Genomic DNA, 26,522 nt, shown 5'->3' with positions numbered 1-26,522 from the left:
CCCTATTTCTATCTTTATCAGAAAAATAAAGGAAAAAAAGGCTGATGGGCATGGTGGAATCGTAGTGCAGGCACTGGCCCCCAGTGGTAACCCTGCTGGCAAAAAAAAAAGAGAAAATCAAGAATGCAGTTGTCACGCCAGTTAAACATAAATAAAGAATGCATGGCTGTAGGCCGGGAGATTGTGCCATCGTGGGACTTGCAGGCCTTAGAAACTGGAGGACCCAGGTTCAATCCCTGGCATCACCACACAGTTGAGCAGTGCTCTGGTCTCTCTCTTATCCACTCATAGAAGATGAATAAGTGAATCTCTAGACTTAAGAAGAAGGAAGGAAGAAAGGTAACCCGGGAGATGGCACAGTGGATCAGGCACTGGACTCTCAAGCATGAGGTCCTGAGTTCAGTCCCCGGCAGCACATGTTCCAGAGTGATGCCTGGTTTTCTCTCTTCTCCTATCTCAAGCTCATTAATAAATAAATAAATAATATATTTAAAAAAGAAAGAAAGAATGAATGAATGAATGAAAGAAAGAAAGAAGGAAGAAATTAGACCAGTAAGGCCACTCGGCTGCACTATGGTGCCTGTGCATGTGTGAGGCCCTGGGTTCGGTCCTGGGCGCTCCGCTCCCCCAAGAAATAAAGGAGGAGTTGGGGAACAGGGTCTGAATTACCTGTGGAGATACCAGATTGAAGAGAACGCGAAAGCCTGTAAAGAGCCCTCTGGGTTCCGGGTGGAGAGACTTCTGAGGGCTGTTCTGAAGAGAAGGCCTCTCCGGGTTTTCCTGGGCCGCTGGAGGATGCCTACATTCGATGTTGATTGTGGGGCCTGCGCCCTGTGTTTGTGCTACTTCACCACTCTGGGCTGCCTTTGTTTTTTCTTTTCTGAATGAGAGAAATCGAGAGCGAAGGAGATAGAGAGATAGGAGAGCTCAGTGGTTATGCAAATGGTTCTGTTGCCTGAGGCTCCGCAATTCCAAATTCAATCCCCACCACCTCCACTACCATAAGCCAGAGCTGAGCAGTGCTCTGGTTCAAACAAACAAACAAACAGAGCGAGAGAGAAAGAGAGACACCTGCAGCTCTGCCTCACCACTTGGACCTGGATCCAATGTGGACTCAACCATGTGTGACCCTCAGCTGCTTTTTCACTCAGGAAGAAACTACAACATCAGAGCTTCCTCTGGTGCCATAGCACCTCCCATGTGGTGTTTGGGCTTGAGTCAGGGGCTGCACATGCAGGGCGAGTACCCTAGCTGGTAGCTAGCTGTCTCTCGCGTTTGAGGCGGGAGTATTCAGTTAACAGAGAGGTGGGAAGAAGAGAACCAGAGTGTCACTCTGGCACATGTGCCGGGGATTGAACACAGGACCTTGTGCTTGAGAGTCCAAGGTTTGGTCCACTCACTCTGCAGCCTCTTGGGCCACTTACTTGATTGTATGTATTAATTAATTATTATTTTTTAATTAATTTATTTTCCCTTTTGTTGCCCTTTTTATTGTTGTAGTTATTATTATTATTTTTTAAGATTTTATTTATTAATGAGAAAGATAGGAGGAGAAAGAACCAGACATCACTCTGGCACATGTGCTGCTGGGGATCGAACTCGGGACCTCATGCTTGAGAGTCCAAAGCTTTACCACTGTGCCACCTCCCGGACCACTTGTATTAATTTATTTTTATTAACATTATTATTCTGCCTCCAGGGTTGTCACTGGGGCTCGTACTGGCACTATGAGCCAACTGCTCCTGGTGGCCATTTCTTTTCCATTTTATTGGATGGGACAGAGAGGAGGGAGAGATGGGGAGAGAGAAAGATAGATACCTGAAGACCTGTTTCACCGCTCATGAAGCATCCTCACTGCAGGTGGGGAGTGGGGCCTCAAACCTGGGACCTTGTGTGGATCCTTGTGCGCAGTGCTATGTGCGCTTAACCGGGTGCACCACTGCCCAGCACCCTGAAAATTTCTATATACTAAGGAAAAACTAATATAGAGAGGGAGAGACACCCAGCAGCATTCCACCAAGTGCTGTCCCCACTGAGCTAGCTCTTGACCCCCACATGGGAATATTTGGGACAGAGACTCGTTCTTGCCTGGACCAGGCATGGATGTAGCCCAGTGGCAGGGTGTGTACTGCGTGTGTATGAAGCCCTGGGGTTCGGTCCTTGCAGAAAAGTTCAGTCAGCGACCTGTGCCCTGGTCCTGAGGTAGGAAGGGACGCTTTAGCTCCGGCATTAAGGGAGCGAGTGTTCGCTCCTCCACGAGAGACTTGTCACTGTGTTGATCCTGGCTTCCTTTTCTCCTCAGTGTGAAACCGTTCTCACAAACACCATTCTCCTTGTCACTGACCCCCCCATCTGCTGACCTCCCAGGTAAGAGCCTGCTCTCTCTCTCTCTCTCTCTCTCCCCCCCCCTCTGTCCTCTGCCTCCTTTCTTCCTCCTCAGCCCCAAACCGCCCCTCCTCCAGCCTTCCATTCTTTTTTTTTTTAATATTTATTTATTCCCATTTGTTGCTCTTCTTGTTTTATTGTTGTAGTTATTATTGATGTTGTTGTTGGTTAGGCCAGAGAGAAATGGAGAGAGGCGGGGAAGAAAGAGAGGGGGAGAGAAAGACAGACACCTGCAGACCTGCTTCATCGCCTGTGAAGCGACTCCTCTGCAGGTGGGGAGCTAGGGGCTCGAACCGGGATCCTTAAACTGGTCCTTGCGCTTTGCCCACTTGTGCTTAACCCGCTGCGCTACTGCCCAACTCCCCAGCCTTCCATTCTTAGTAAAGCCCAGCTCTGAGGTCAGCTATGGGGGTCCAGAGGGGTGGTACATGAGCCAGGCACCCTGGACTTGTGTCATTTTTTTAAAAAAGTAAATTTCCTAACTTTTGATTTAGAAATATTTTATTTTAGTGAGAGGGAGAGAGACTCAGAGACCAGAGTTTTGCTCTGCTCTGGCTGGTGATGGTGCTGGGGATTGAATCTGGGACCTCAGAGCCTCGGGCATGAAAGTCTCTTGCACAACTGTTTCTCCAGACCAGGAAAATTCTTTTCAACCTCAGCTGACTGAAACCCAAATCAGACCAGGGGTAGACAGCATAATGGTTATGCAAAGAGACTGTCATGACTGAGGCTCCCAAGTCCCGGGTTCAAACCCCTGCACCACCACAAGCCAGAGCTGAGCAGAGCTCTGGGAGAGAGAGAGAGAGAGAGAGAGAGAGAGAGAGAGAGAGATCCGCAGTGCTAACATCTGGACTCGCTCATCTCTACCTGCCTTTAGGGCGCCTTCACTCAGGGGCAGGCTCTGCCCAGCTGGCCAGAGATGGCTTCTTGAGGTCCATGCTGGCAGTACTCAGAGACAGTTTTTGTTTTTTTAAACATATACTACAGTTCTTTTATTTACTTTTAACTTTTAAAAATATCTTGTTATTACACTGAGAAGGAGAGAGAGGGAGAGGGGCCAGGCGGTGGCACAGCTGGTTTAGCACACAAATCACAGTGCACAAAGACACGGGTTCAAGCCCCAGGTCCCCACCTGCAGAGAGAAAGTTTCATAAGCGGTGAAGCAGGGCTGCAGGTGTGTCTCTCTTCCCCCCCTCTCAATTTCTCTGTCTCAATCCAATAATAAATATATACAATATTTAGAGAGCGAGATAAAGAGATAGAGATACTTGCAACATTGCTTCACTGCTTGTGAAGCTTACCTACCCTGTGGGTGGGGACCCAGGGTTTGAACCCAGGTCCTTGTGGGTGGTAACATGTGCTCAACCAGGTGTGCCACCACCCTGCCCCTGGAACTCAATTCTTGGGTGAACGGCATCCGTCAGGCTGCAGGAGATTTCCGACTAGGAATGCTTTGGGCTGCAGGTCACAGGATGCCTGCCCAGCTTATGGTGATCACTACTACTGCCTTCAAAAATGCAGCTTTTCAGGATTCCACGTAGTGTCATTCTGCCCCTGAGCGTCTGTCCTGCTGTCCCCACGATGGCTGTTTGGACTTCCGGGTACCATGTCCCAAACCGGACTTGGTCAGGGGCCAAAAGCTTTCTCCTCCCAAAGTTCTGTCTCTTTCATTCAGGAAGAAACTCCCTCTCAGAAGCCCCCCAGCAGACTCCCCCTAACGCCTCATTGGCCAGGACTGTGTCATATGGCCACCTCTAGCTGCAAGGGAGGCTGGGAAAGTGAGTATGGAGCTTTTTCAGCTTCTAAGTGGAGGCAGGCCAGAGAGCACACAGTGCCCGAGCTGTTCCACATGGGCCCAAGATGTGTGGCGTCCTTCCTCTCTCTCCGTCTCTAGGGTATGAGCCCCCCCAGACCCTCTCGCCCCCTGCTCTGCCCCCGCCGGCCCCGTCACCCCCAGCCTGGCAGGCTCGGGCCCTGGGCACTGCCCGCTTGCAGTTGGTGGAGTTCTCAGCTTTTGTGGAACCGCGGGACGCTGTTGATTCTGTGAGTGCGCTGTGGGGGTTGGTTCCTTAAGGGTGTGTGTCTGTGTCTGTATGTCTGTATGTCAAGGGGGCTGGGATGTAGACAGTTAGCCGAAGGGGAAGCATAGAGCAGAGGCTTTCACCTGTTAGCTTGTGTCACAGTAGAAAGCGGCTCATTCGGGGGCTGGATGGTGGTGCAGCGGGTTAAGCGCACGTGGCACGAAGAGCAGGGTACGGAATAAGGATCCCGGTTCGAGCCCCCGGCTCCCCACCTGCAGGGGAGTCGCTTCACAGGCGGTGAAGCAGGTCTGCCAGTGTCTGTCTTTCTCTCCCCCTCTCTGTCTTCCCCGCCTCTCTCCATTTCTCTCTGTCCTAGCCAACGACGACAGCAATAACAACGATAAACAACAAGGGCAACAAAAGGGAAAAGTAATAGCCTCCAAACCAGTGGATTCGTGGTGCAGGCACCAAGCCCCAGCAGAAAAAAAAAAGGAAGGGGCTCCTTCAGCCTACACTCGGGACCACCCTCCAGAGTCTCTGCAGCGGCCCCTGACTGAGCGTGCACGCCTGCCAGGCTCCCACATGGGCCCGATGCTGCCGTTCCAGGGCTTGGGAACCACTAGCTGCAGGGACTGGGGGTCACAGGGTTATGGATGGGGAAGCTCAGCTCTGGAAAAGTAGGACGTGCCTCATTCAGTCACCAGAGAGCTTGGGAGACCCGCTGTGGGCCAGGCTCTGGAGTGGGTGCTTGGACCCTGCGAGAAACAGAGCTTGTTTGTCTGCTCGAGCCTTCTTCTTGGGCCGACAAAATAGCTTGCTTGGACAGTGCATTGCTTTGCCTTGCGCTTGACCCAGGTTCAAGCCCGGCCCTCACCACATTGAAGGAAGCTTCAATGCTGTGGTCTCTCAGTTTGCCTTCTGGTTCTTCCCCCAGTTTGTCTTGTTCTAGGATGGAGATAGGTGTCAGATCAGTCAGGATGAACTAGCTGTTTGGAGAGACAACCTCTACTTCTAGGAACTGAGCACCGCAGAAATATATATATATATATATCATTTCTTTTTATTTAAAAATCTTTTGAGCAGGTTGTCGGGCAGTATTGCAGTGGGTTAAGCACACATGGCGCAAGCGCAAAGACCGGCATAAGGTTCCCAGTTTGAGCCCCGGGCTCCCCACCTGTGGAGGGGGGTCGCTTCACAGGCGGTGAAGCAGGTCTGCAGGTGTCTGTCTTTCTCTCCCCACCCTGTCTTTCCCTCCTCTCTCCATTTCTCTCTGTCCTATCCAACAATGACAATAATAATAATAACAACCATGACAAACAACAAGGGCAACAAAATGAGAAAAATCGCCTCCAGGTGCAGTGGATTCATAGTGCAGGCACCAAGCCCCAGCAATAACCTGGAGGCAAAAAAAAAAAAAAAAAAGAATATATTTTTTAAAATTCTTTTTTTTAAGCTTTATTTTACTTTATTTTTTTATATTTATTTTTTATTTTCCCTTTTGTTGCCCTTGTTGTTTTTTATTGTTGTAGTTATTATTGCTGTTATTGTCATCGTTGTTGGATAGGACAGAGAGAAATGGAGAGAGGAGGGGCAGACAGAGAGGGGGAGAGAAAGACAGACACCTGCAGACCTGCTTCACCTGCCTGTGAAGTGACTCCCCTGCAGGTGGGGAGCCGGGGGCTCGAACCGGGATCCTCTCACCGGTCCTTGCGCTTCGTGCCGCTCCTTACCCTGCCCCTCCTCAGTACCAGAGGCACCTGTTTGTCCACATCAGCCAGCACTGCCCCAGCCCCGGGGCGCCTCCCCTGGAGAGCGTGGACGTCCGGCAGATCTACGACAAGTTCCCGGAGAAGAAGGGCGGCCTGCGAGAGCTGTACGACCGGGGTCCACCCCACGCCTTTTTCTTGGTCAAGTTCTGGGTGAGTTCTGCCACCAGGTCCTGAGAGGTGGTGCAGAGGGTAGAGCGCGGGCCTTGCAGGCTCTGAGGTCCCGGCTTTGATTCCGGGTGTCTCCTGTGACCAGAGCTCACCATGATGGTCTCAAAAAATTTTATTTTATTATTATTATTTTGTTTATTAATTAGGTGCCGGAAGATGACTCCTCACTTTAGTGTGTGTACGTGTGTGTACGGGCATTTGGGCTTGAGCCTTGGTCTCCGCTGAGAGCACCTGCACGAGTGGCGGAGCAGGGCTGTGGGGTCTCTCTCTCTCCGACTTAAAAAAAAAAGTCTGTCAGCAGCAGTGGGATGTGCAGTCACCAAACACCAGTGAAGGGACCTGGTGGTGGCGGCACCTGGTTAAGCACACACATTACAGGGTTCAAGCCTCTGGTCTCTCCACCTGCAGGGGGAAAGCTTCATGCGTGGTACCGCTGAGCTGCAGGTGTCTGTCTCTCTCCCTCTGTATCTCCCCCTCTCCTCTCAATTTCTGTCTATCCAATAATAAATAAATGAAGTCAAACAAACAAAAGAGCACCAGGGAAAACCCCGCCCTTCCATCTGGGGCTCCCATGGGGTGCTTGTCCTTAAACCTGGGGTCTCACATGTTAGGCTAGATATGTACTCTGCTCACTGAACTGTCATGTCATATGTGCCCCCACCTCCCAGTCACTCTATGTAGCAGGGTTAAGTGGTTTCATGCAGCCCAGTGGGAGATCAGGTGTTGTGTTTTGATGATTTTCACCAGGGTTATCACTGGGGCTCAGCGCCTGCACAATGAATCAATTCCTTTCTTCCTTCCTTCCTCCCTCCATCCCTTCATTGCTTCCTTTCATATAGAGCCAGAGAAGTTGAAGGGGGCAGGGCACTGTTGGTGGGGACTGGGGACTTGAACTCTTGTCCTTGCATATGGTAATGTGGTTAATACCTGGGACTCGAGCTGACAGATCTTAGAACCCCAGTCACAAGACTGTTGCATCACCATTATGCTAGCTCCCTGGTCCTGGGAAGTCAGTTACCTACAGAGCAAAAGCTTGCCCCGTGCTGCAGTCTCTCTCTCTTTGGAGATTTATTTATTAGTGAGAATGATAGGAGGAGAGAGAACCAGACATCACTGTGGTACTTGTGCTGCTGGGGACTGAACTCAAGACCTCGTGCTGGAGAGTTTAATGCTTTATCCACCGTGCCACCTCCTGGATCACTTCTGTTTCTTTCCTTTTCTTTCTTTCTTCCTTCCTTCCTTCCTTAATTATCTTTGATTGCTTGGATAGAGACAGCCAGAAGTTGAGAGAGAAAGGGCTGGTAGAGAGGGAGAGAGACAGACACCTACAGCACTGCTTCACCGCTTGTGAAGCTTTCTCCCTGCAGGTGGGGACTGGGGGCTCAAACCTGGGTCCTTGTACATTGTAATGTGTGCACTTAACCAGGTGCGCCACCACCTGGCCCCACTTCTGTTTCTTTTTTAAAGATTTATTTATAAGTAACTGGAGGAGGAGGGGGATCAGAGTATCACTCTGGCATATATGATTCTGGGGATTGAACTTGAGACCTCATGCTTCAGAGTCCAGTGTTTTTTTCCACTGTGCCACTTCCCCAGCCAGGCTGCTGTCTCTGGAGACTCACTAAGTGCAAGCTGTAAGAAGGGTTATTTAACCAGTGACTGGGTGCTGGCCTTTTTGCCCCCATGTGGTGAAAGGAATCGCCTTACTCTGGGTGCCTCACATCGTGGTCCCTAGTTGCCGGAGATAAGCCTCCACTCAGGGCCTCTGACCTGTCTGTGCTTACCCCCCCCCCCCAACAGGCTGATCTGAACTGGGGCCCCAGTGGCGAGGAGGTGGGGGCCGGAGGCAGCACTGGTGGCTTCTACGGCGTGAGCAGCCAGTATGAGAGCTTGGAGCACATGACCCTCACCTGTTCCTCCAAGGTCTGCTCCTTTGGCAAGCAGGTCGTGGAGAAGGTGGAGGTGAGGCCGGAGGGCTGGAACCGGGCAGGTGGTGGAGAAGGTGGAGGTGAGGCCGGAGGGCTGGAACCGGGCAGGTGGTGGAGAAGGTGGAGATGAGGCCGGAGGGCTGGAACCGGGCTGGTGGTGGAGACGGTGGAGGTGAGGCCGGATGGCTGGAACCGGGCAGGTGGTGGAGAAGGTGGAGGTGAGGCTGGAGGGCTGGAACCAGGCAGGTGGTGGAGACGGTGGAGTGAGGCCGGAGGGCTGGAACCGGGCAGGTGGTGGAGACGGTGGAGGTGAGGCCGAGGGCTGGAACCGGGCAGGTGGTGGAGAAGGTGGAAGTGAGGCTGGAGGGCTGGAACCGGGCAGGTGGTGGAGACGGTGGAGTGAGGCTGGAGGGCTGGCACCGGGGTTGGGGGAGCACCCAGCTACCAGTCGATTTGTGGCAGAAGTCCGCGTGGGTGGATGGTGGATCTAGGATGCGGGGCTTGTGGAGAGTGTCCTGGCCTTGTTTCGCTTCTGCCACATGAGTTATCTATCACTGGGGCTCGGTGCTGGCCTTCTGAATCCATTGCTCCTGGTGGCCATATTTTCTTTTCTTTTTTTTTCCTCCTATTTTATTGGCTAGGACAGAGAAAAATTAAGAGGGGAGGGGGAGACAGAGAGAGAGACGCCTGCAGACCTGGTTCACTGCTCATGTTGTTTTCCCTTATCTGCAGGTGGGGATCGGGCCTCGAACTTGGGTCCTCGTGTGTGGCAATAATTGTGCACTCACATGGTCCCCAGCCTAGCTTTTTAAAGTTTTGTTACAGGGCTCACGCAGTGGGTTAAGTGCACATGGTGCAAAGCGCAAGGACTGGCAGAAGGATCCCGGTTCGAGCCCCCGGCTCCCCACCTGCAGGGGAGTTGCTTCACAGGCGGTGAAGCAGGTCTGCAGGTGTCTGTCTTTCTCTCCCCTCTCTCTCTGTCTTCCCCTCCTCTCTCCATTTCTCTCTGTCCTATCCAACAACAGCAACATCAAAGGCAATAATGACAACGAAATGGGGGAAAAATGGCCTTCAGGAGCAGTGGATTTGTGGTGGAGGCTCCGAGCCCCATTGATAACCCTAGAGGCAAAAATAAATAAATAAAGTTTTAGTCATATTTTATTTTTATTAGATTCTTTTTGGAGGCGTTTCCTTCTCCAGACATCTGGCTTATGGTAGTGCTAGAAAATGGACTTTATTTATTAACTTCTTTTAGAATTAAATATATATATATATATTTATTCATTTTGGATAGAAATTGAGAGAATAGAAATAGAGTGGGGGGAGAGAGAGATACCTGCAGCCCTGCTTCACCACATGTGAAGCTCTCCCCCTGCAGGTGGGGAGTGGGGACTTGAACTTGGGTCCTTGCACATTGTAACATGTAGTTAACCACATGTGCCACCACCTGGTCCCAGAAAGATTTATTAATTGAGAGTCACAGCATTACTCTGGAACATGCGGTGCCAGGGATCGAACTCGAGACACCTTGTGCTTGAGACTCAAGTCCAGTGCTTTATGTGCTGCGGTGCCTCCCAGGCCACTCCTGCTTGTTTTAAAATTTTTATTTCTATTTTTTTTTGTCCCTGGCCCTTTACCACTTGTCCAAGCCAGCTTTTTCAGATGCGGTGAGACAGACCTGTGAACTGGCCCACTTGGATAGTGTGATGTTTTGCTGTGTGCACAGCCCAGGTGCGAGCCCAGCCCCCACTGGGTTGAATCAAGCTTTGGTGCTGTGATCTCTTTCCCTCTGTCTTATAAAAAAGTCAAAACAGAAAGAATAAAGAATGTGGTGGAGCTTCCCCTGCTGTGGTAGAGGCCTGGCTTGAACCTGGGTTGTACACATGGCAAAGCAGACGCTCTATCCGCGGGAACTATCTTACCAGCCCTATTTAATTTTCTTGTACTTTATTTTGCCACCAGGGTTATCACTAGGGCTCAGTGCCTGCCCTAAGCATCTACCATTCCTTGTAATAATACTAACTTTAGGGGAGTCAGGTGGTAGCACAGCGGGTTAAGCCCACGTGGCACAAAGCGCAAGGACCGGCGTAAGGATCCCGGTTTGAGCCCCCGGCTCCCCACCTGCAGGGGAGTCGCTTCACAGGCAGTGAAGCAGGTCTGCAGGTGTCTGACTTTCTCTCCCCCTCTCTGTCATCCCCTCCTCTCTCCATTTCTCTCTGTCCTATCCAACAAAAATGTCCTCAGTAACAATAACAACAACAATAAAACAAGGGCAACAAATGAAATAAACAAACTTTAAAAAAAATACTAACTTTAAGTTTTCATGTAGTAGGGATTGATAAGAATCCAGTTAGTTCCTAGACAAGGTTCTTACTATGTGTGTGTGTGTGTGGGGGGAGAATCCACTGTTCATGATGGCCTCCCCCCCACCTTTCCTTTTTGTTTTATTGGATAAGACCGAGAAGTTGAGAAGGGAGGGGGAGCTAGAAAGGGAAAGAAGGTGAGAGACCTGCAACCCTGCTTCACCACTCGTGAAGCCTCACCTCTGCAGTTGGGAACCAGGGGCTAAAACCCATGTATGCCACTGCCCAGCCCCTCTATTTATTTATTGTTTAATGAGACAGACAGACATACTGGAGCACTGCTCAGGTCTGGCATGTGGTATTGACAATCCATCCTGGGACCTCTGGGACTCAGATGTGAAAGTCATGCACACTGACTGTTTATATATTATATTATATTATATTATATTATATTATATTATTTATTGAATAGAAACAGTCAGAAATCGAGAGGGAAGGGGAAAATGGGGGGAGAGGCACCTGCAGCTCTGCTTCACCACTCATGAAGCTTCCTTCCCTCCTGGGAGTGGGGACCAGGGACTCGAACCTGGGTCCTTGTGCATTGCAACATGTGTGCTCAACCAGCTGCGCCACCACCTGGCCCCCCGGCTGTATCCTGGCATCTGCAGCGCCAGGAATTGCACCAGCCGCCTCAGGTCAGCCGGTTCTTATTCTCGTGCTGAGCTGTCTCCCGTGCCCATCAGATCAATGGTCTTTGGGGATTTGTTGCATGGACTGAGAGCTCAGCTGGAGGCCATGTCACCTGTGGGTGTGGGAGTCCCTGAGAATTAATTCAAAGGTAAGACACGATCGAGAGACTTGGAGCCTTCGTATTTATTTATTTTTTTGCCACCAGGGTAATACTTGGGGCACTGGCACTATGAATCCGCTACTCCCTGGGTCCATTTTTTCATTTTCTTTTTTCTCTGACAGGACATAGAGAAATTGAGAGGGGGAGGGGAGAGAGGGAGAGAGAGAGAGAGAGAGAGAGAGAATATGGGAGTCCTGCACATCTAGGTCACCACTTGTGAAGCTTCCCCTCTGCAGGTAGAGAGCTGAGGGTTGAACCTGGGTATTTTCTCACTGGACATGTGCACTTAAGCACCTTCACCCCCACCCAGACCCTGAGTCATTGAGATTCAAAAGGCTCGTAGCCGGGAGGTGGTGCACCTGGCTAAGCCCATGTTATACAATGTGTAAGGAGGTGGGTTCGAGCCCCCGGTCCACATCTGCAGGTGTCTATCTCACTCTCTTTCTTCTCGATTTCTCGCTGTCTCTATCCAATAATAAATAAAAACTCAAAAGGCTCTTCTGGATAGGGCCAGTGAGCCCCAGGGCAAGGGGGTCCTGGGGTTACCTACAGGGAGGGGTTGCTGAGATCTCAAATTCAGAGGTTAAGTGGGGGCAGTTCTTTGGAGAGTTTGAGGATATCAAGGTTCAGAATGCGGTGACTTTGAGGGGCTGGAGCGGCCCCCACGCCAGGGCTCAGGGTCCCATCTCCAGTGTTTGCAAACTGGCCAGTGGAGGGGAGTGGTCATGAGGGAGACCCTTCATCAGCCCATCCTCCCCCCTTTGGCTTCAGACTGAGCGCGCCCAGCTGGAGGACGGCAGGTTCGTTTACCGTCTGCCGCGCTCACCCATGTGCGAGTACCTGGTGAATTTCCTGCATAAGCTGCGCCAGCTGCCCGAGCGCTACATGATGAACAGCGTCCTGGAGAACTTCACCATCCTGCAGGTAAGGCCCTAGCGGGGGGAGCGGCTGTGTGGAAACCCCCCCCACACCAGGTCTTGAGGGAGGGTCCCATAATAGTGTCTTCAGCCAGGGTACCCTCCACAATCCTGAGGACCCCAGTACAACCTCAGCCTGGGAGCCTAGATGAGGACGGGTCTGGGGGCCGGGCAGGGGTGCACCTGGTTGAACGCACACGTTAACCATGCCCAAGGACCCGGATTTGAGTTCTTGCTTCCCACCTGTGGGGGTTTGGGGGGAGCCTCACCATACAGGTGTCTATCTCCTCCGCTGTCAATTCTTCTCTGCTCTATCAAATGACATGTAAAGAAAAAAGAAAGGGGGCCAGGTGGTGTTGCGTCACAGTGACCTGGGTTCAAGCCCCTGGTCCCCACCTGTAGGATGAAAAGCTTCATAAATGGTGAAGCAGGCCTGCAAGTGTCTCTCTGTCTCTTTCCCTCTCTATCTGCCCTTTCCCTCTTGATTTCTCTTTGTCTCTATCCAGTTTTAAAAAAAAATGTGGGAGTTGGGCGGTAGTGCAGCGGGTTAAGCGCATGTGGCGCAAAGCGCAAGGACCGGCGTGAGGATCCCAGTTTGAGCCCCCGGCTCCCCACCTGCAGGGGGGTCGCTTCACAGGCGGTGAAGCAGGTCTGCGGGTGTCTATCTTTCTCTCCCCCTCTCTGTCTTCCCCTCCTCTCTCCATTTCTCTCTGTCCTATCTAACAACGACAACATCAATAACTACAACAATAATAACTATAACAACAATAAAAAAACAAGGGTGACAAAAGGGAAAATAAATATTTTTTTTTTAAATGTGTGTGTGTGGGGGGAGATAGCATAATGGTTATGCAAAGAGACTCTCATGCCTGAGGCTTTAGAGTCTCAGGCTCAATCCCATAATCCACCATAAGCCAGAGCTGGTTAAAAAGAAGTGTGGGGGCTGGCTGGGGGGTCACTTCACAAGCCGTGAAGCAGGTCTGCAAGCGTCTGTCTTCCCCTCCTCCCTCTCCCTCTCCCTCCCTCCCTCTCTCTCTCTCTCTCGTCCATCTCTCTGTCCTGTCCAACAACAGCAGCAGCAGCAGGTGGCAACAATAACAAGGGCAAGAAAATGGAGGGAACGGCCTCCAGGAGCAGCGGATTCGTAGTGCAGGCACCGAGCCCCGGCCATAACTTTGGAGGCAAAAAAAAAAGAAGAAGAAAGATAAAGGGGGGGGGGGCCGGGGGCTGGCATAGAGAACTGCATCTACGAAACGCTGCTCCCAGGGCAGGGCGCTTTATTTGGATAGAGACAAATAGGGGCAAGAGAGGGGGGTAGAATCGCGACACCCGCAGCATTGCCTCATCACTCTTGAAGCTTCCCCGGATCCTTGCTCACTGTGACGTGTAACAGTTGTGCACTACTCGGTCTGCCACCATCTGGTCCCACCTCGGTCCCACACAGGGCTGACAGGACGAAGACTCCACAGACGGCCCTCCACTTAGGGGACATGGCAGGGACAGCTCCTCTTCCTGCTCCCGGCACCACCTGGCTCTCCCGTGTGGCAGAGAGGAGCTTCCAGACCAAGACTGGTGAGGGAGGGCAGCTCCCATAGTCTTCTTTTTTTTTTTTTTTTTTGCCTCCTGCACCATGAATCCACTGCTCCTAGAGGCCATTTTTCTCCCTTTTGTTGCCCTTGTTGTTGTAGCCTTGTTGAGGTTATTGTTATTGTTGATGTCATTCGTTGTTGGATAGGACAGAGAGAAATGGAGAGAGGGGGAGAGAAAGACAGACACATGCAGACCTGCTTCGCCGCTTGTGAAGCGACTCCCCTGCAGGTGGGGAGCCAGGGGCTTGAACTGGGATCTGTAGGCTGGTCCTTGCGCTTTGCACCATGTATGCTTAACCCACTGCGCTACCACCTGCCCCCATAGTTTGTTCTTGTGGTTGCATTTAAAGAAGGTTTTGCTGGCCTGAGAGCTGGAATGCTTGCTCAGGAAGAGGCAAGGCCCTTTCTGTTTTTTTTTTTTTTTTGCCTCCAGGGTTATTGCTGGGGCTCGGTGCCCGCACCATGAATCCACCACTCCTGGAGGCTATTTTTTCCCCTTTTGTTGTCCTTGTTGTTGTAGCCTTGTTGAGGTTATTAATGTTGTTGATGTCATTGTTGTTGGATAGGACAGAAATGGAGAGAGGGGGAGAGAAAGACAGACACCTGCAGACCTGCTTCACCGCCTGTGTAGCGACTCCCCTCAGGTGGGGAACCGGGGGCTCGAACTGGGATCCTTACACCAGTCCTTGCGCTTTGTGCCACATGTGCTTAACCCGCTGCGCTACCGCCCGACCCCCCCCTTTTCTGATTTTGTTTACACCTCTTGCCCAATATCTTGGGCCGGACGGTCCACATCCTGTGCATATGGGAGAACAGAAACACCTCAGAGTAGCCTTACTCCCTGGGATAGGCATCCGAGAGAGAAAATCCCCTTGATTTAAGGAGCTGGTGTCTGACCATTGTTGGAGTCTGCTCACAAAGAGCTCTCAAATGGGGGGGGGGGGGCATATTTTAGTCAAGAGGGCCTGGTACGATGGGATTCCCCCTTACTTTGGGGAACTGTACAGAAGTGGGGGGCCCTCCCGTGACCCTGTCACTTGACAGTCTATTCAGCATCAGGGTGAGGCACGGTGTGTGTGGGGGGCAGATGGGTCCCCCTTTCCTAGGCACATGTTGCCCTGGTGAGGGAGGGCACAGTGCTCCCTTCCGGTCCAGGAGTTTCAGCCCTTCCTCCCGTTCTCCTCGGCAGGTGGTTACCAACAGGGACACGCAGGAGCTTCTGCTCTGCACCGCCTACGTCTTTGAGGTCTCCACCAGCGAGCGCGGGGCCCAGCACCACATCTACCGCCTGGTTAGGGACTGAAGGGGAACCCCGGCACTGGCTCCCCACATACACCCAGAACACCCTCCTCCTATGAGGGACCTCAGCTCTCCCCTTATTTCTTCCTCCTCATTTTGATGAGGGCTTGGTTGGTGAAGGCGGGGGAAGCAGGATGCTCCATTAGCTGGGAACTGAGGGGGCTTAAAAAAAAAAAAAAAAAGGATGGATGGATGGATCAGAACTCACAGGAGTGTGTCTGGAAGGACAGATCATTCCAGAACCTCAGGGACTGGGGTACAGGAATGAGACAACCCCAAAATCTAGCACTGGTTTCTCAGTCTCCAACAGATACCTCCCCACCACCACTCTCCTGGATTTTTATTTTATTTTTTAGGGGCGAGAGCTTTAGTGATACATTGGCTTACTCCCTCTCTGATTTTCAGCCCCTCTGTTTTCCCAGTCTGCCTCTTACCACTCCTCCCCTCTCACCCTGATCTGGGATATTTTTATGCAGGAGCAGAGCCAGGTGGGCCCTGGAAATTTCCTTTTATATATATTATATATAACAAGAGATATTTATAAGTGGGTGTTAGGGTCATGACTTTTGCTCGGCTGGGCAAGCAGTGAGGGGCTGCCTGAGGCTTCATCTCAGCCCTTTTCCCAAGTGAGCCCAAGCCCAGGCTTGCCTCCCTCCCCCCTGCCCCAAATGTGTTGGTTTGTGTCTTGACAGAGGATAAAGCTATTTTACCAAAACAACACAAGGGATTTATTTGGACAAGAGGAAAAAAATAATAATAAAGTCTTGTGGGAGGTAGTATAGAAGCAGGTAAGGCAAGGAAACAAAGTCTCTTTGGGGACAGGAAGGGGGGGGGCAGGAAGCCCCAGGTCCCAAGGGAGAGGTGACAGCAGGGGGGAGGGGCTGGCAGACACCTGGGTCCCCAGGGGACAGGACGCTGAGGGCTCAGAGGCTGGGGTGTGAAGTGAGGATTAAGGAAATCTTTACCCAGCTGGCTGGAGGGGAAGTACCCAGCAAGCACACGCTGGAGGAGGGTTTTGGGAAGGGGGTGGGGGGTGTCCTAGCGGTACCGAGCAAGCCGGTCGTAGACGTGGTCCAGGTTTCTGCACAGGAATATGGAGAGCATCATGAAGCTGAGCTACACGGAGAAAGGAGACGCGGTCAGAGAGATGGAGGGATGTCCGCCGGAGCGGTGCTGCTGCTGCCGCCGACTGCAGAAGCCAGGCTGCTCATCTCCAGCGAGAAAAGTTAGGGGCTAGGACCAGGGCAAGAAAATTAGGCAGGGTGGGCCAGGGGAGAGGCTCTGAGAGCTGGGTCAGAAAGGGGGGGAGGTGGCACCCCACTGCATCTAGCGCAGGTCTAGAGTCTGGGAAAGAGATCAAGAGCAAGCCCGGCGTCTCTTTATTGTGACTGCTTCTCTGTCTCCCCCTCGGGCTCTAGTTCCACCTCGGTGGTCTCCATCTCCACGCCCGTGCTCCCGATCTCTGGCTGCTGTTCCTCCTCTTGAGCCCAAAGGGACCAAGCTCCCAGGGCCACGGGCAGCTTACCCTGCGGGGCTTTGTCCCCCCAGTTGGGGCAGGCATTTGCCCTACCCCAGCCACCCCACAGGCTGCCGCTACGCCCGCCGCTCAGTATGTCAAAGCACCCGCTGCTGCTTTCTGCGCTCAGCCCGGGCGCGGGATTCGAACCGTCAGGGCCAGGCCCTTGCGCGTGCTCTTGCAGCCGGATTTCCCGGCGGCGCGCCAGGCGCTGCAGCCGCAGACTCAGCCCTGCCACACTCACCTGCGGGGAGGGGGGAGAGGGAGGGGCATGGTGGCCGCTAGCTGGGCTGGGCGCGAGGGAAGGCCAATGGGGACGGCACGGCGAAGGGCGGGAGCCAATCAGAGTTTGTGTAGGCTTAGGCTCCGCCCCCTGCTCCGTGGAGTGACAGGGCCGCCTGGATGGACCGGTAGCCTATCACGCGTGCGCCTTCCCCAGAGGTAGGGGGAGCAAGCTCTTTGGGGCAGGGCCGTCTACGGTCTGAGGATTGTAGGGATCAGGGGGGCGGACGGGGCCAGATCACCTCGAGTAGGCCGACGCCCAGACAGATCCCCACTATGGAGATTAGATTGTTGTGCAGCCACTTCTGGAGGCTGTGCTTGCAGCCCTGGAGGTGGGAATAGAGAAAGGTCATAAGTAGAGTTCACTTAGGGATTGGCTCGCCCTACAATACTGGCCGGCTCCCCCAGTTATTGGGGGGTCTTCTAGCCTCCTCGCTCCCATTCTAGTCATCAGTGGGGCAATCCTGCCCTCTTATTTTCTTATTTCACCAGAGCACTGCTCAGCTCTGTGTGGTAGTGTGGGGGACTGAACCTGGCACTGGAGAGCCTCCGCTATGAAAGTCCCTTTGCATAACGTGCTGTCTTTCATCTTGGCCATTTCTACAAGCGCCATCCTCCCGCTCCTAACTTTAGCCTTAGCACCGCCCACCGTAAGCCACGCCCACCCAGGCGCCTCCCCTGTGGCTTCTATAGGTCCTCCCGGCAGGTCCCGCCTTTCTGAGCTCCGCCCTCAAGGGACCACCCCTTCGAGTCCCCCCATAGGCTCCTACTTGGGCCACGCCCCCCGCACCAATGAAGGAAGCCACGCCCACAGGCTTCCCCCTTCCTAGCGATCCCGCTCTCCCCACCTGCGGGTAGATGTTGTCATCTGCAGGGACCAAGCAGAGGTCTGAATTGTGTGGGGGCCGCACCAGGGGTCCGAGCCGACTGAGCTGGGGGAAGGAGAGCTTGCCGAAGGTGATGGAGTCGGTGGCGGAGTAGTTGGTGGCAGAGGAGTTATAGCAGGAGCAGGGCACTCGATTTTCCGACTGGTTGCTCAATCTGGAGAGGTGGAACCAGTCCTGGGGAGAGTTCCAGCCGCAGCAGCGCAGCTGGAAGAGGGCGAGTCAGGCGGGCAGGGGCTGCGGGGCCGCAAGGTTAAGGGGGTGGGGGACGGATATAGGTCCTCTGATGGAGCCTACACTTTGCCGTGCTGGAAGACCTAGGTTTGAACCCCCAGACACGGCATGACAATGCCATGCACACCACCAGGGGAAACGTCATGAAGTGGTGTTCTTTGCCCCCACTCACTCCAGACTGACTCCCTCCCAACCCCAGATTGAGACAGAGACACCAGACCCCTCAAAGTTTCCTTCACTGTGGTGAGGGTTGAGCTCGAACCCCCCAAAAAAGCAAGCGAGCTAGCTATCTTGCCAGCCCCTCTCCTCTTAGAAAAAAAAAAAAAAGGTCAGGGAAAACCTGCCAAGAGCATCTGAATTGCACAGCATGAGGCCCCCACAGCTGCCCACCCCCACAGTGTGGTAGCCCACCTGTTTGAGGGCACAAACTACCATGCCCAAGGGCCCAGGTTCAATTCCCTGGTCCCCACCTGCAGAGGGAAAGCTTCACAAGTGGTAAAGCAGTGCTGCTGGTGTCTCTTCTTTGTGAAGCTTTCCCCCTGCAGATGGGGACCAGGGACTTGAACCTGCATCCTTGTGCACTGTAATGTGAGTACTTAACCAAGTGCACCACTGTCTGGCCCCTCTCAATTTCTGACTCTTATCAAAAATTTATTTATTTTTGTGATGAGGCTGGGGACATGGCATAAGAGTTATCCAGTGGTCCGGGAGGTGGCGCAGTGATAAAACTTTGGACTCTCAAGCATGATGTCCCAAGTTCGATCCCTGGCAGCTCATGCCTGAGAGTGATGTCTGGTTCTTTCTCATAAATAAATCAAATATTTTTATTTTAAAGTTATCCAAAAAAAAAAAAAAAAAAAGACATTCCTGCCTGAAGATCCCAGGTTCTATCCCCAGCACCACCACAAGCCAGAGCTAATCAGTGCTGTGGTCAAACAAAAACCAGGGGGAAGGGTTTCAGGAAACGGAGATAATGGAGGAGGAATGGGCTCGGTGGCGGGTGCAGGTTGGGTAGTCACAACAGTGTCAAGGAACATCGTTGGGGGGGGGGGCATCGGACTGGGAGGGATGGGTCCCGGTCTCCCCTCTCCCTGCCCTGGAGCTGGGGAGAACTAGGCTGCAGTGTGGTCAGGTGGGCAGTGCAGTGTAACTCAGCCTCATGCAGGGAGAGGCTCTGAGTGACAGGGGCGAGGGAACCTCACTAGGGTCTTGGGGCAGAGGGGGGTGTGGGACCATGCCAGGGCCCCAGAGCTAGTGCTGAGGGTATCACTCACCTGGAACTGCACATAGTCCCAACTCTCCTCGGCCTCCGTCTGCTTCGTCTGCTTGGGGTTTGTGCGGTAGGAATAAATCGTCCGCAACACGATGTCCTTCATCTTCCGTTCCAGCTATGGGGAGACGTGTGAGGCTGGGTCTGGTGTCCCTTCCCGACCGCACCCCATGGCCCGCTCTCTGCTTGTAGCACAGATTTCCTCTAGCTCTCTGTCTCCTTCTACCCTCTGACTTGTCTTTCTTTCTGGTTCTCCCATCATCTCTCTTTCCATCTCTGTCCTCCTGTTTCCCCACGTATGGTCTCCTAAAAATAAAATGGGTCGCGAGAAAACCTTTAGGTAAATGGACACTAGCGAAGTCGATCTAATGAGATGATACACATTTCAAATAAACCGTGACGGGGAGGGGAGGCAGAGCCGTTCCTTCTGTGAGGACAGGGAGGGCCAGTGGGGAGGGAGGGGAGGAAAGCTCACCAGGACCCGCTGGGTGGAGATGAGGATCCCCAGGGTGATCTCCGTGGCAAACAGGAGCAGCAGAATCCCAAAATACTGAGGAAGAGGGAGGGGCAGGGCGCAGTGAGGCCCCTGGGAGTGAAGCTGGGGTTGGTCGAAGGCAGGGAGGGAGCAGGACTCACCAGGCCCAGCAGGCAGCGGAACTCCTTGAGGGCCCCCACACAGCCCAGGAGGGCCAGGCCCATGGTGATGATCCCGCAGGTGGCCAGGGCCTTCGACCAGATCTGCAGGGGCATGAAGGACAAGCCTGGGGAGGGGTGGGTTGGGATGGGCACAGATCATTAGCCCTGTGGGCACAGCCACCACAGCCCCATCCCTCACCCAGGTGGAGGGCAATCTCCTGGGGTGGCTCTTTTTAAATTTTTTAATTATCTTCATATATTTATTGGATAGAGACAGCCAGAAATTGAGAGGGAAAGGGGAGATAGATCTGTAGCCCTGCTCCACCACTTGCAAAACTTTTCCCCTGAAGATAGGGACTGGGGGCTCGAACCCAAGTCCCTGTACATTGTAATGTGCTCTCAGCCAGCTGTGCCACCACCTGGCACCTGGTGGCTCTTTCTGACGCTGTTTTCTCTGGCCCTTCTCTCTCTTAAGTCTTCTATTCCCTCTCTGGATCTCTATTATATTTTCTTTTTTGTATTTTTATTTATTTTGGATAGAGACAGAGAGAAATTGAGAGGAAAGGGGAGATGGTGCCAAGGAAAGGGGGTGGTGCACCTAGTTAAGCGCACATAGTACTAAGCGCAAGGACCCAAGCAAAGATCCGGGTTCAAGGTCCTGGCTGCCCACCTGGGGTGGTAAGACCTCACAAGCGGTGAAGCAGGCTTGCAGGTGTCTGTCTTTCTTTCTCACTCTCTATCTCCCCCTCCTCTCTCTGTTTCTCTGTCTTATCCAATAAAAATGGAAAAAAAATGGCGGCCAGGAGCAATGGATTCATTGTGCTGGCACCAAGCCTCAGCAGTAACTATGGCAAAAAGTCTTTTAAAATAGAGAGGGAAGGGGAGATAGATAAATGGGTAACACCTGCAGGAAACACCTGCAGCCTCGTTTCACTGCTCGTGGGGACCACTGGGGACTAGAACCTGGGACCTTGTGCACTGTAATGTGTGCGCTCAAACAGGTGCGCCACCACCTAGCCTCCCATTAACATTATTACTATTTGTAATAATGTCACTGGAGTGTCACTGCTCCCAGCCCTTTTTTTTTTCATATAGAAGGACAGAAGGGTTGGGAAGGGGGCTGACACCACACTACTGAGGCTTCCCCCAGGGATCTGGGGACCAGCTTCAACCTGGATTGTGCTTGTGACAAAGCAGCTCGCGACAAAGCAGACGGACAGTCCTACTGAGCTATCTTGCTGGCCCCGTTATTATTATTATTTTATTATCTTTATTTATTTATTGGATAGATAGAGACTGTCAGAATTCGAGAGGGAAGGGAGGGAGAGAGACAGAGAGACACCTGCAGCCCTGCTTCACCACTTGTGAAGCTTTCCCCCTGCAGGTGGGGACTGGGGACTCAAATCTGGGTCCTTGTGCATCGTAACATGTGCGCTCAACCAGGTGTGCCACCACCCGCCCCCCCTCCCGTTATTATTTTATAAATACCCTGTAAACAAAAATTTATGGGGACCAGGAGATAGCAAAACAGTTATGCAAAAAAAAAAAAACAAACCAAAAAACTTCATGCCAGGGCTGGGCAGTGATGTACTGAGTTAAGTGCACACATTATCATGTGCAAAGACTTAGCTTTGAGCCCACACTCCCAACCTCGGGGGGTGGGGGGTGATTCACAAACTCTCTCTCCCCTCCCGTCTTATTTTCTCTCTGTCCTATCCTATACAAAATATAGAAAGAACAGGAGCTGGTGGCGGCGCACCTAGTTGAACGCATGTGTTTCAGTGCGCAAGGACCGGGTTTCGAGCCCGCCGTCCCCACCTGCAGGGGGAAAGCTTTGCGAGTCTGTCTCCCTCTCTTATCAACCCTTTCCCTCTCAATTTTTGGCTGTCTCAATCCAATAAATAAAGATAATTTAGGGAGTCAGGCAGTAGTGCAGCGGGTTAAGCGCACGTGGCACAAAGCGCAAGGACCGGTGTAAGGATCCCAGTTCGAGTGCCCGGTTCCCCACCTGCAGGGGAGTCGCTTCACAGGCGGTGAAGCAGGTCTGCAGGTGTCTGTCTTTCTCTCCCCCTCTCTGTCTTCCCCTCCTCTCTCCATTTTTGCACTACAAATCTACTGCTCCTGGAGGCTATCTTTTTCCCTTTTGTTGTCCATGTTGTCTGTTATCGTTGTTATTATTTTTATTGCTGTCATCGTTGTTGGATAGGACAGAGAGAAATGGAGAGAGGAGGGGAAGACAGAGAGGGGAAGAGAAAGACAGACACCTGCAGACCTGCTTCATGCCTGTGAAGCGACTCCCCTGCAGGTGGGAAGTCCGGGGCTCAAATCGGGATCCTTAGGCAGGTCCTTGCGTTTAGCGCCATGTGCGCTTAACCCGCTGCACTACCGCCCGATCCCCCCCAAAATCTTTAATGTCTGAAGCTTTAGACCCAAGTTCAATGCCCAGCAACACAATAAGCCAGAGATGAACAGTGCTCTGGTTTCTCGCTCACTTGCTGTCTCTCTCCCGTCTCTCTGTATCTTTCTCTCATTAAAATAAAAATAAGGGAGCCCGGCGGTAGCGCAGGGGTTAAGCGCACGTGGCGCAAAGCACAAGGACCAGCGTAAGGATCCTGGTTCGAGCCCCCGGCTCCCCACCTGCAGGGGGGTCGCTTCACGAGCGGTGAAGCAGGTCTGCAGGTGTGTATCTTTCTCTCCCCCTCTGTCTTCTCCTCTCTCCATTTCTCTCTGTCCTATCCAACAACAACGATAGCAATAACAACAATAATGGTAACAACAACGATAAACAACAAGGGCAACAAATGGGAAAAATTGGCCTCCAGGAGCAGTGGATTCGTAGTGCTGGCGCTGAGCCCCAGGAATAAACCTGGAGGCTGGAGGCAAAATAAAAAATTAGGGAGTCGGGCGGTAGCTCAGCGGGTTAAGCGCACGTGGCGCAAAGCGCAGTGACGGGGTAAGGATCCCGGTTCGAGCCCCCGGCTCCCCACCTGCAGGGGAGTCGCTTCACAGGCGGTGAAGCAGGTCTGCGGGTGTCTGTCTTTCTCTCCCTCTGTCTTCCCCTCCTCTCTCCATTTCTCTCTGTCCTATCTAACAACGACGACATCAACAACAACAATAATAAGAACTATAACAACAATGAAAATCAACAAGGGCAACAAAAGGGAAACTAAATAAATATATAAAAAAAATAGGGAGTCGGGCGGTAGCGCAGCGGGTTAAGCGCACGTGGCGCAAAGCGCAAGGACCGGCGGAAGGATCCGGGTTCGATCTGATAGAGAGCGAGCAAGCGGGAGGGAATTGAGCATCGCTCTGGTTTGTGCAGTGCCAGGGACTCAGTCCGGGCCCTCAGGTTTGTAAATGTTATCAGACCTGAACTATGTCCCTCTCCCTTCCCTTCTCTCCCTCCCTCCCTCCCTTCCTTCCTCCCTCCCTTTTATTTTTATTATCTTCATTTATTTATTGGACAGTGACAGAAATCGAGAGGAGGGCAGAGCAGGACGCTCCAAAGTTCCAGGTTCAATTAGTCTCCCGGAAACCATAAACTACCATAAACCAGAGCTGAGCGAGAGAGAGAGAAAGGGGCAAGACAGAGAGACACCTGCGACACTGCTTCACCATCCACAAAGCTTTCCCCCTGCAGGTGGGGACCCGGGTTTTGAACCCAGGTCCCTGTGCATTGTAACATGTGCACTCAACCAGATGCACCACTAGCTCCACTCGGCCCCTCTTTTTAAAAAACTGATTAGACCTCAGTTTACAATCTGATAAAATTTATTTTGGCAGTTGGGAGGCAGCGCAGCAGGTTAAGCGCATGTGGGGCAAAGCGCAAGGACCCGCAGAAGGATCCCAGTTTGAGTCCCCAGCTCCCCACCTGCAGGGGAGTCGCTTCACAGGCGGTGAAACAGGCCTGCAGGTGTCTGTCTTTCTCTCCCCCTCTGTCTTTCCCTCCTTTCTCCATTTCTCTCTGTCTTATCTAACAACGACAATATCAATAACAACAATAACTACAACAGCAAAAAGACAACAAGGGCAACAAAAGGGAAAATTAGTAAATAAAACAAACCAAAAATTATTTTGGGGGGCATAATTTCTCATATCTCTACGTGTATAAGACTCAATCCACCCACCACCAAAATTCCAGTGCCCTTGAACCAGAGATCCCCTGACCTCTGCGCTCGTGCTCTCTCTCCCTGTTTTTAAGGTTTTATTTATTTATTAATGAGAACGATAGGCAGGAGAGAGAGAAAGAACCAGGCAAGACTCTGGTACATGTGCTGCTGGGGATTGAACTTGGGACCTCATGCTTGAGAGTCCAGTGCTTTATCCACTGCGCCACCTCCTGGACCATCTGCCCCCATTCTCTGTCTCCATTCCCCTCTAATAACCACCATAGTTTGGGGTCCCCTGATCCTTTTCTCCCAGACTACTGCTCAGCTCTGGCTGATGGTAGTGCTGGGGACTGAACCTGGGACCTGAGAGCCTCAGGTATGAAGGTCTTTATGCATAGCCACCGTATTGTCTCCCTGTCCATCTGTCCCTTTTCCTCCTAGGCCACGCTCTCTCCTCCTTGTTCTCAGTCTCTACTCTTCCTCCTCCTCCAGCCCTTGTCTTGTGACACTGGCTCAGTCAGTGTCTTAGGGAGATGTGACAAGAGAATCTTTAAACATTTATTTATTCCCTTTTGTTGCCTTTGTTGTTTATTGTTGTATTGTTTTTGTTATTGATGTCGTCATTGTTGGACAGGACAGAGAGAAACGGAGAGAGGAGGGGAAGACAGAGAGGGGGAGAGAAAGACAGACACCTGCAGACCTGCTTCACCGCCTGTGAAGCGACTCCCCTGCAGGTGGGGAGCTGGGGTCTCGAACCTGGATCTTTATGCCGGTCCTTGCGCTTTGTGTCACCTGCGCTTAACCTGCCCTGCGCTGCCGCCTGACTCCCAGTAAGAGAATCTTAAATCATGTCCTCAATACACCGATTATAATTGAATGAATAAATGATCTCAAGCTTCCCTGAGCCCTGGGAGGTGATGGTTTCTGCCTAGATGCCTAGAGATTTTTAGGGATCTCGGGAGGCTGGCATTCAGCCCAGCCCTCAGTGGCGGCCACTTGTGAAACAGGAAGTGGGAGGGTTTTGAACTATCTCCTGAGTATTTTAATGTATCTCATTTCCCTTTGTCATCATCTCAACTTCACTTCTCCCTACTGATTATTTTTTCTTTCTCTCTTCCCTTTCTTTCTTTCTCCCTTTCTTTCTTTCTTTCTTTCTCCCTTTCTTTCTTTCTTTCTTCTAGAGACCTGAGACAGGAGCGAGGCAATGTCTCCACAGCACTAAAGCTTCCTCAGGCGTGTGGGCGCCGGGCTCGGACCCGGGCCGTGAACACGCCACAGCAGGAGCCCCTCCAGGTGAGCTGTGTAGCTGGCCCACCTTGGGTGTATTCCAGCACTGCTGCTGCTCTGCGTTCTATCTGCTCTATTTCCTGTCTCTCTGTGTGTCATCTAGTAAGTGACTTCCCTTCTCTGGCCCTCAAGGGAGGGGAAGGCTTGTGGCAGGATCTGATGAGCCTCACAGCACAAGCCCTGCCACATAGGAAGTGTCTGCGGAATGGCTGGTTTTTCTTTGTTATTATAGTAAATACCCACTTCTCACTTGCCAGAGGGAAACACAGAGCAGAACCTGGGACCTGGTGTGGTCACCTTGGGCCTCCCTGGGGACAAGCGAGAGAGCCCCCGAGGTCACTTGGTGCGAGAGGGGGAGAGGCTGGGTTCATGCCCGCTTCCAAAAGGAGGTAAGGGGGACCCTCCCTGGACTGGCCCAGCCCCCTCACCCACAAAAGACACAAAGCTGCTCTTGTCGATCAGAATCCAGATGCCGAAGCAGAAAATCAGACTGCCTAGGACCTGGGGAGAGAGGAGAAGGTGGCGGTGGGTGCTGGGTCATGCCTCTGGTGCTGGCATGGGGGGAGAGGGGTGGGGAGGGGGGAGGGTGAGGGGATGGGGAGACCCCTGGAGTGACTCACAAAGAAGAAGAGGTTGAAAACGAACAGGAGGTATTTGATGAGGCTGAGACAGCTGTCATGGGCCGAAGACATCTTCTCCTGGACGAGGGAGCCACCAGTGGAAAGGTCAGCGGAAGAGGTATTGGCGGCCGGGGAGAGGGGCAGAAAGACAGAGGTGGTGAGGGAGAGGAGAGAGCGAGCGAGCAAGAGAACGAGTGATAAGGCACACAGAAAAAGAGGAAGTTCCAGGGCTGACACCCCACCCCCTCCTTCTGCACACAAGGTGGCTTCCTTCCCCGTCTCTGTCCCTGTCACCCTCACTGTGGGACAGCCGCTGTCACCTCTACCTGAGTGTCTTTGGCCTTCGGAGATACCAAGGACACTGGAGGCAATCCCTCCCAGTTTTCCATGGCTCAGATTTGGGGGTCCCACACGGACTCCTGATTTACTTGTCCCCACTTCTACTGAACTCCAGG

At 52.4% G+C, this 26,522-nt stretch overlaps 2 protein-coding genes across 13 annotated transcripts in view; one reads left to right on the top strand and one right to left on the bottom strand.

Annotated features, from left to right (window-relative positions):
• The window catches only part of TEAD2 (TEA domain transcription factor 2), a 25,733-nt gene extending 9,794 nt beyond the window's left edge, over window positions 1-15,939 (top strand). For 3 of the 10 annotated variants that reach the window (XM_060174521.1, XM_060174494.1, XM_060174502.1), the window contains exons 7-14: window positions 2,303-2,367; window positions 4,280-4,428; window positions 6,152-6,325; window positions 8,144-8,287; window positions 8,334-8,351; window positions 11,141-11,269; window positions 12,196-12,348; window positions 15,120-15,939. In XM_060174521.1, the coding sequence (XP_060030504.1) occupies window positions 2,303-2,367; window positions 4,280-4,428; window positions 6,152-6,325; window positions 8,144-8,287; window positions 8,334-8,351; window positions 11,141-11,269; window positions 12,196-12,348; window positions 15,120-15,233 (946 nt within the window). In that variant the 3' untranslated portion in view covers window positions 15,234-15,939. Of the gene's footprint in view, window positions 1-2,302; window positions 2,368-4,279; window positions 4,429-6,151; window positions 6,326-8,143; window positions 8,306-8,333; window positions 8,352-8,471; window positions 8,490-11,140; window positions 11,270-12,195; window positions 12,349-15,119 lie in introns of all 10 variants that reach the window. The other 7 variants (XM_060174546.1, XM_060174535.1, XR_009545277.1 and 4 more) reach the window with 6 other exon arrangements.
• Window positions 15,934-26,522, bottom strand: CD37 (CD37 molecule). 3 transcript variants are annotated; one of them, XM_016193833.2, is made up of 9 exons: window positions 26,394-26,522; window positions 26,068-26,145; window positions 25,876-25,948; window positions 20,052-20,176; window positions 19,891-19,965; window positions 19,420-19,533; window positions 17,876-18,118; window positions 17,270-17,353; window positions 15,934-16,345 (listed from the first exon to the last, which is right to left on the bottom strand). In XM_016193833.2, the coding sequence occupies exons 1-9, from the start codon at window positions 26,454-26,456 to the stop codon at window positions 16,268-16,270; spliced, it is 933 nt and encodes a 310-aa protein (XP_016049319.2). In that variant the 5' UTR covers window positions 26,457-26,522; the 3' UTR covers window positions 15,934-16,267. The 3 variants fall into 3 exon arrangements, with proteins under 3 accessions (XP_016049319.2, XP_060030622.1, XP_060030625.1); XM_060174639.1 differs by lacking the exon at window positions 26,394-26,522 and having other exon boundaries at window positions 25,880-25,948; window positions 26,068-26,137; XM_060174642.1 differs by lacking the exons at window positions 25,876-25,948; window positions 26,394-26,522 and having other exon boundaries at window positions 26,068-26,210.

The sequence above is a fragment of the Erinaceus europaeus genome, chromosome 2 (genome assembly GCF_950295315.1).
Source record: "Erinaceus europaeus chromosome 2, mEriEur2.1, whole genome shotgun sequence".
NCBI lineage: Eukaryota > Metazoa > Chordata > Mammalia > Eulipotyphla > Erinaceidae > Erinaceus > Erinaceus europaeus.
This window is presented reverse-complemented; position numbering and strand designations above follow the sequence as displayed.

Excerpts from the sequence above, each read along its gene's own strand:
- CD37 (XM_016193833.2), bottom strand. The coding sequence starts at position 26,456 with ATGGAAAACTGGGAGGGATTGCCTCCAGTGTCCTTGGTATCTCCGAAG. Across the intron at positions 25,949-26,067 it reads TTTTCAACCTCTTCTTCTTT|GTCCTAGGCAGTCTGATTTT; the intron begins GTGAGTCACTCC and ends CTCTCTCCCCAG. Across the intron at positions 18,119-19,419 it reads GGGACTATGTGCAGTTCCAG|CTGCGCTGCTGCGGCTGGAA; the intron begins GTGAGTGATACC and ends GCCCTCTTCCAG.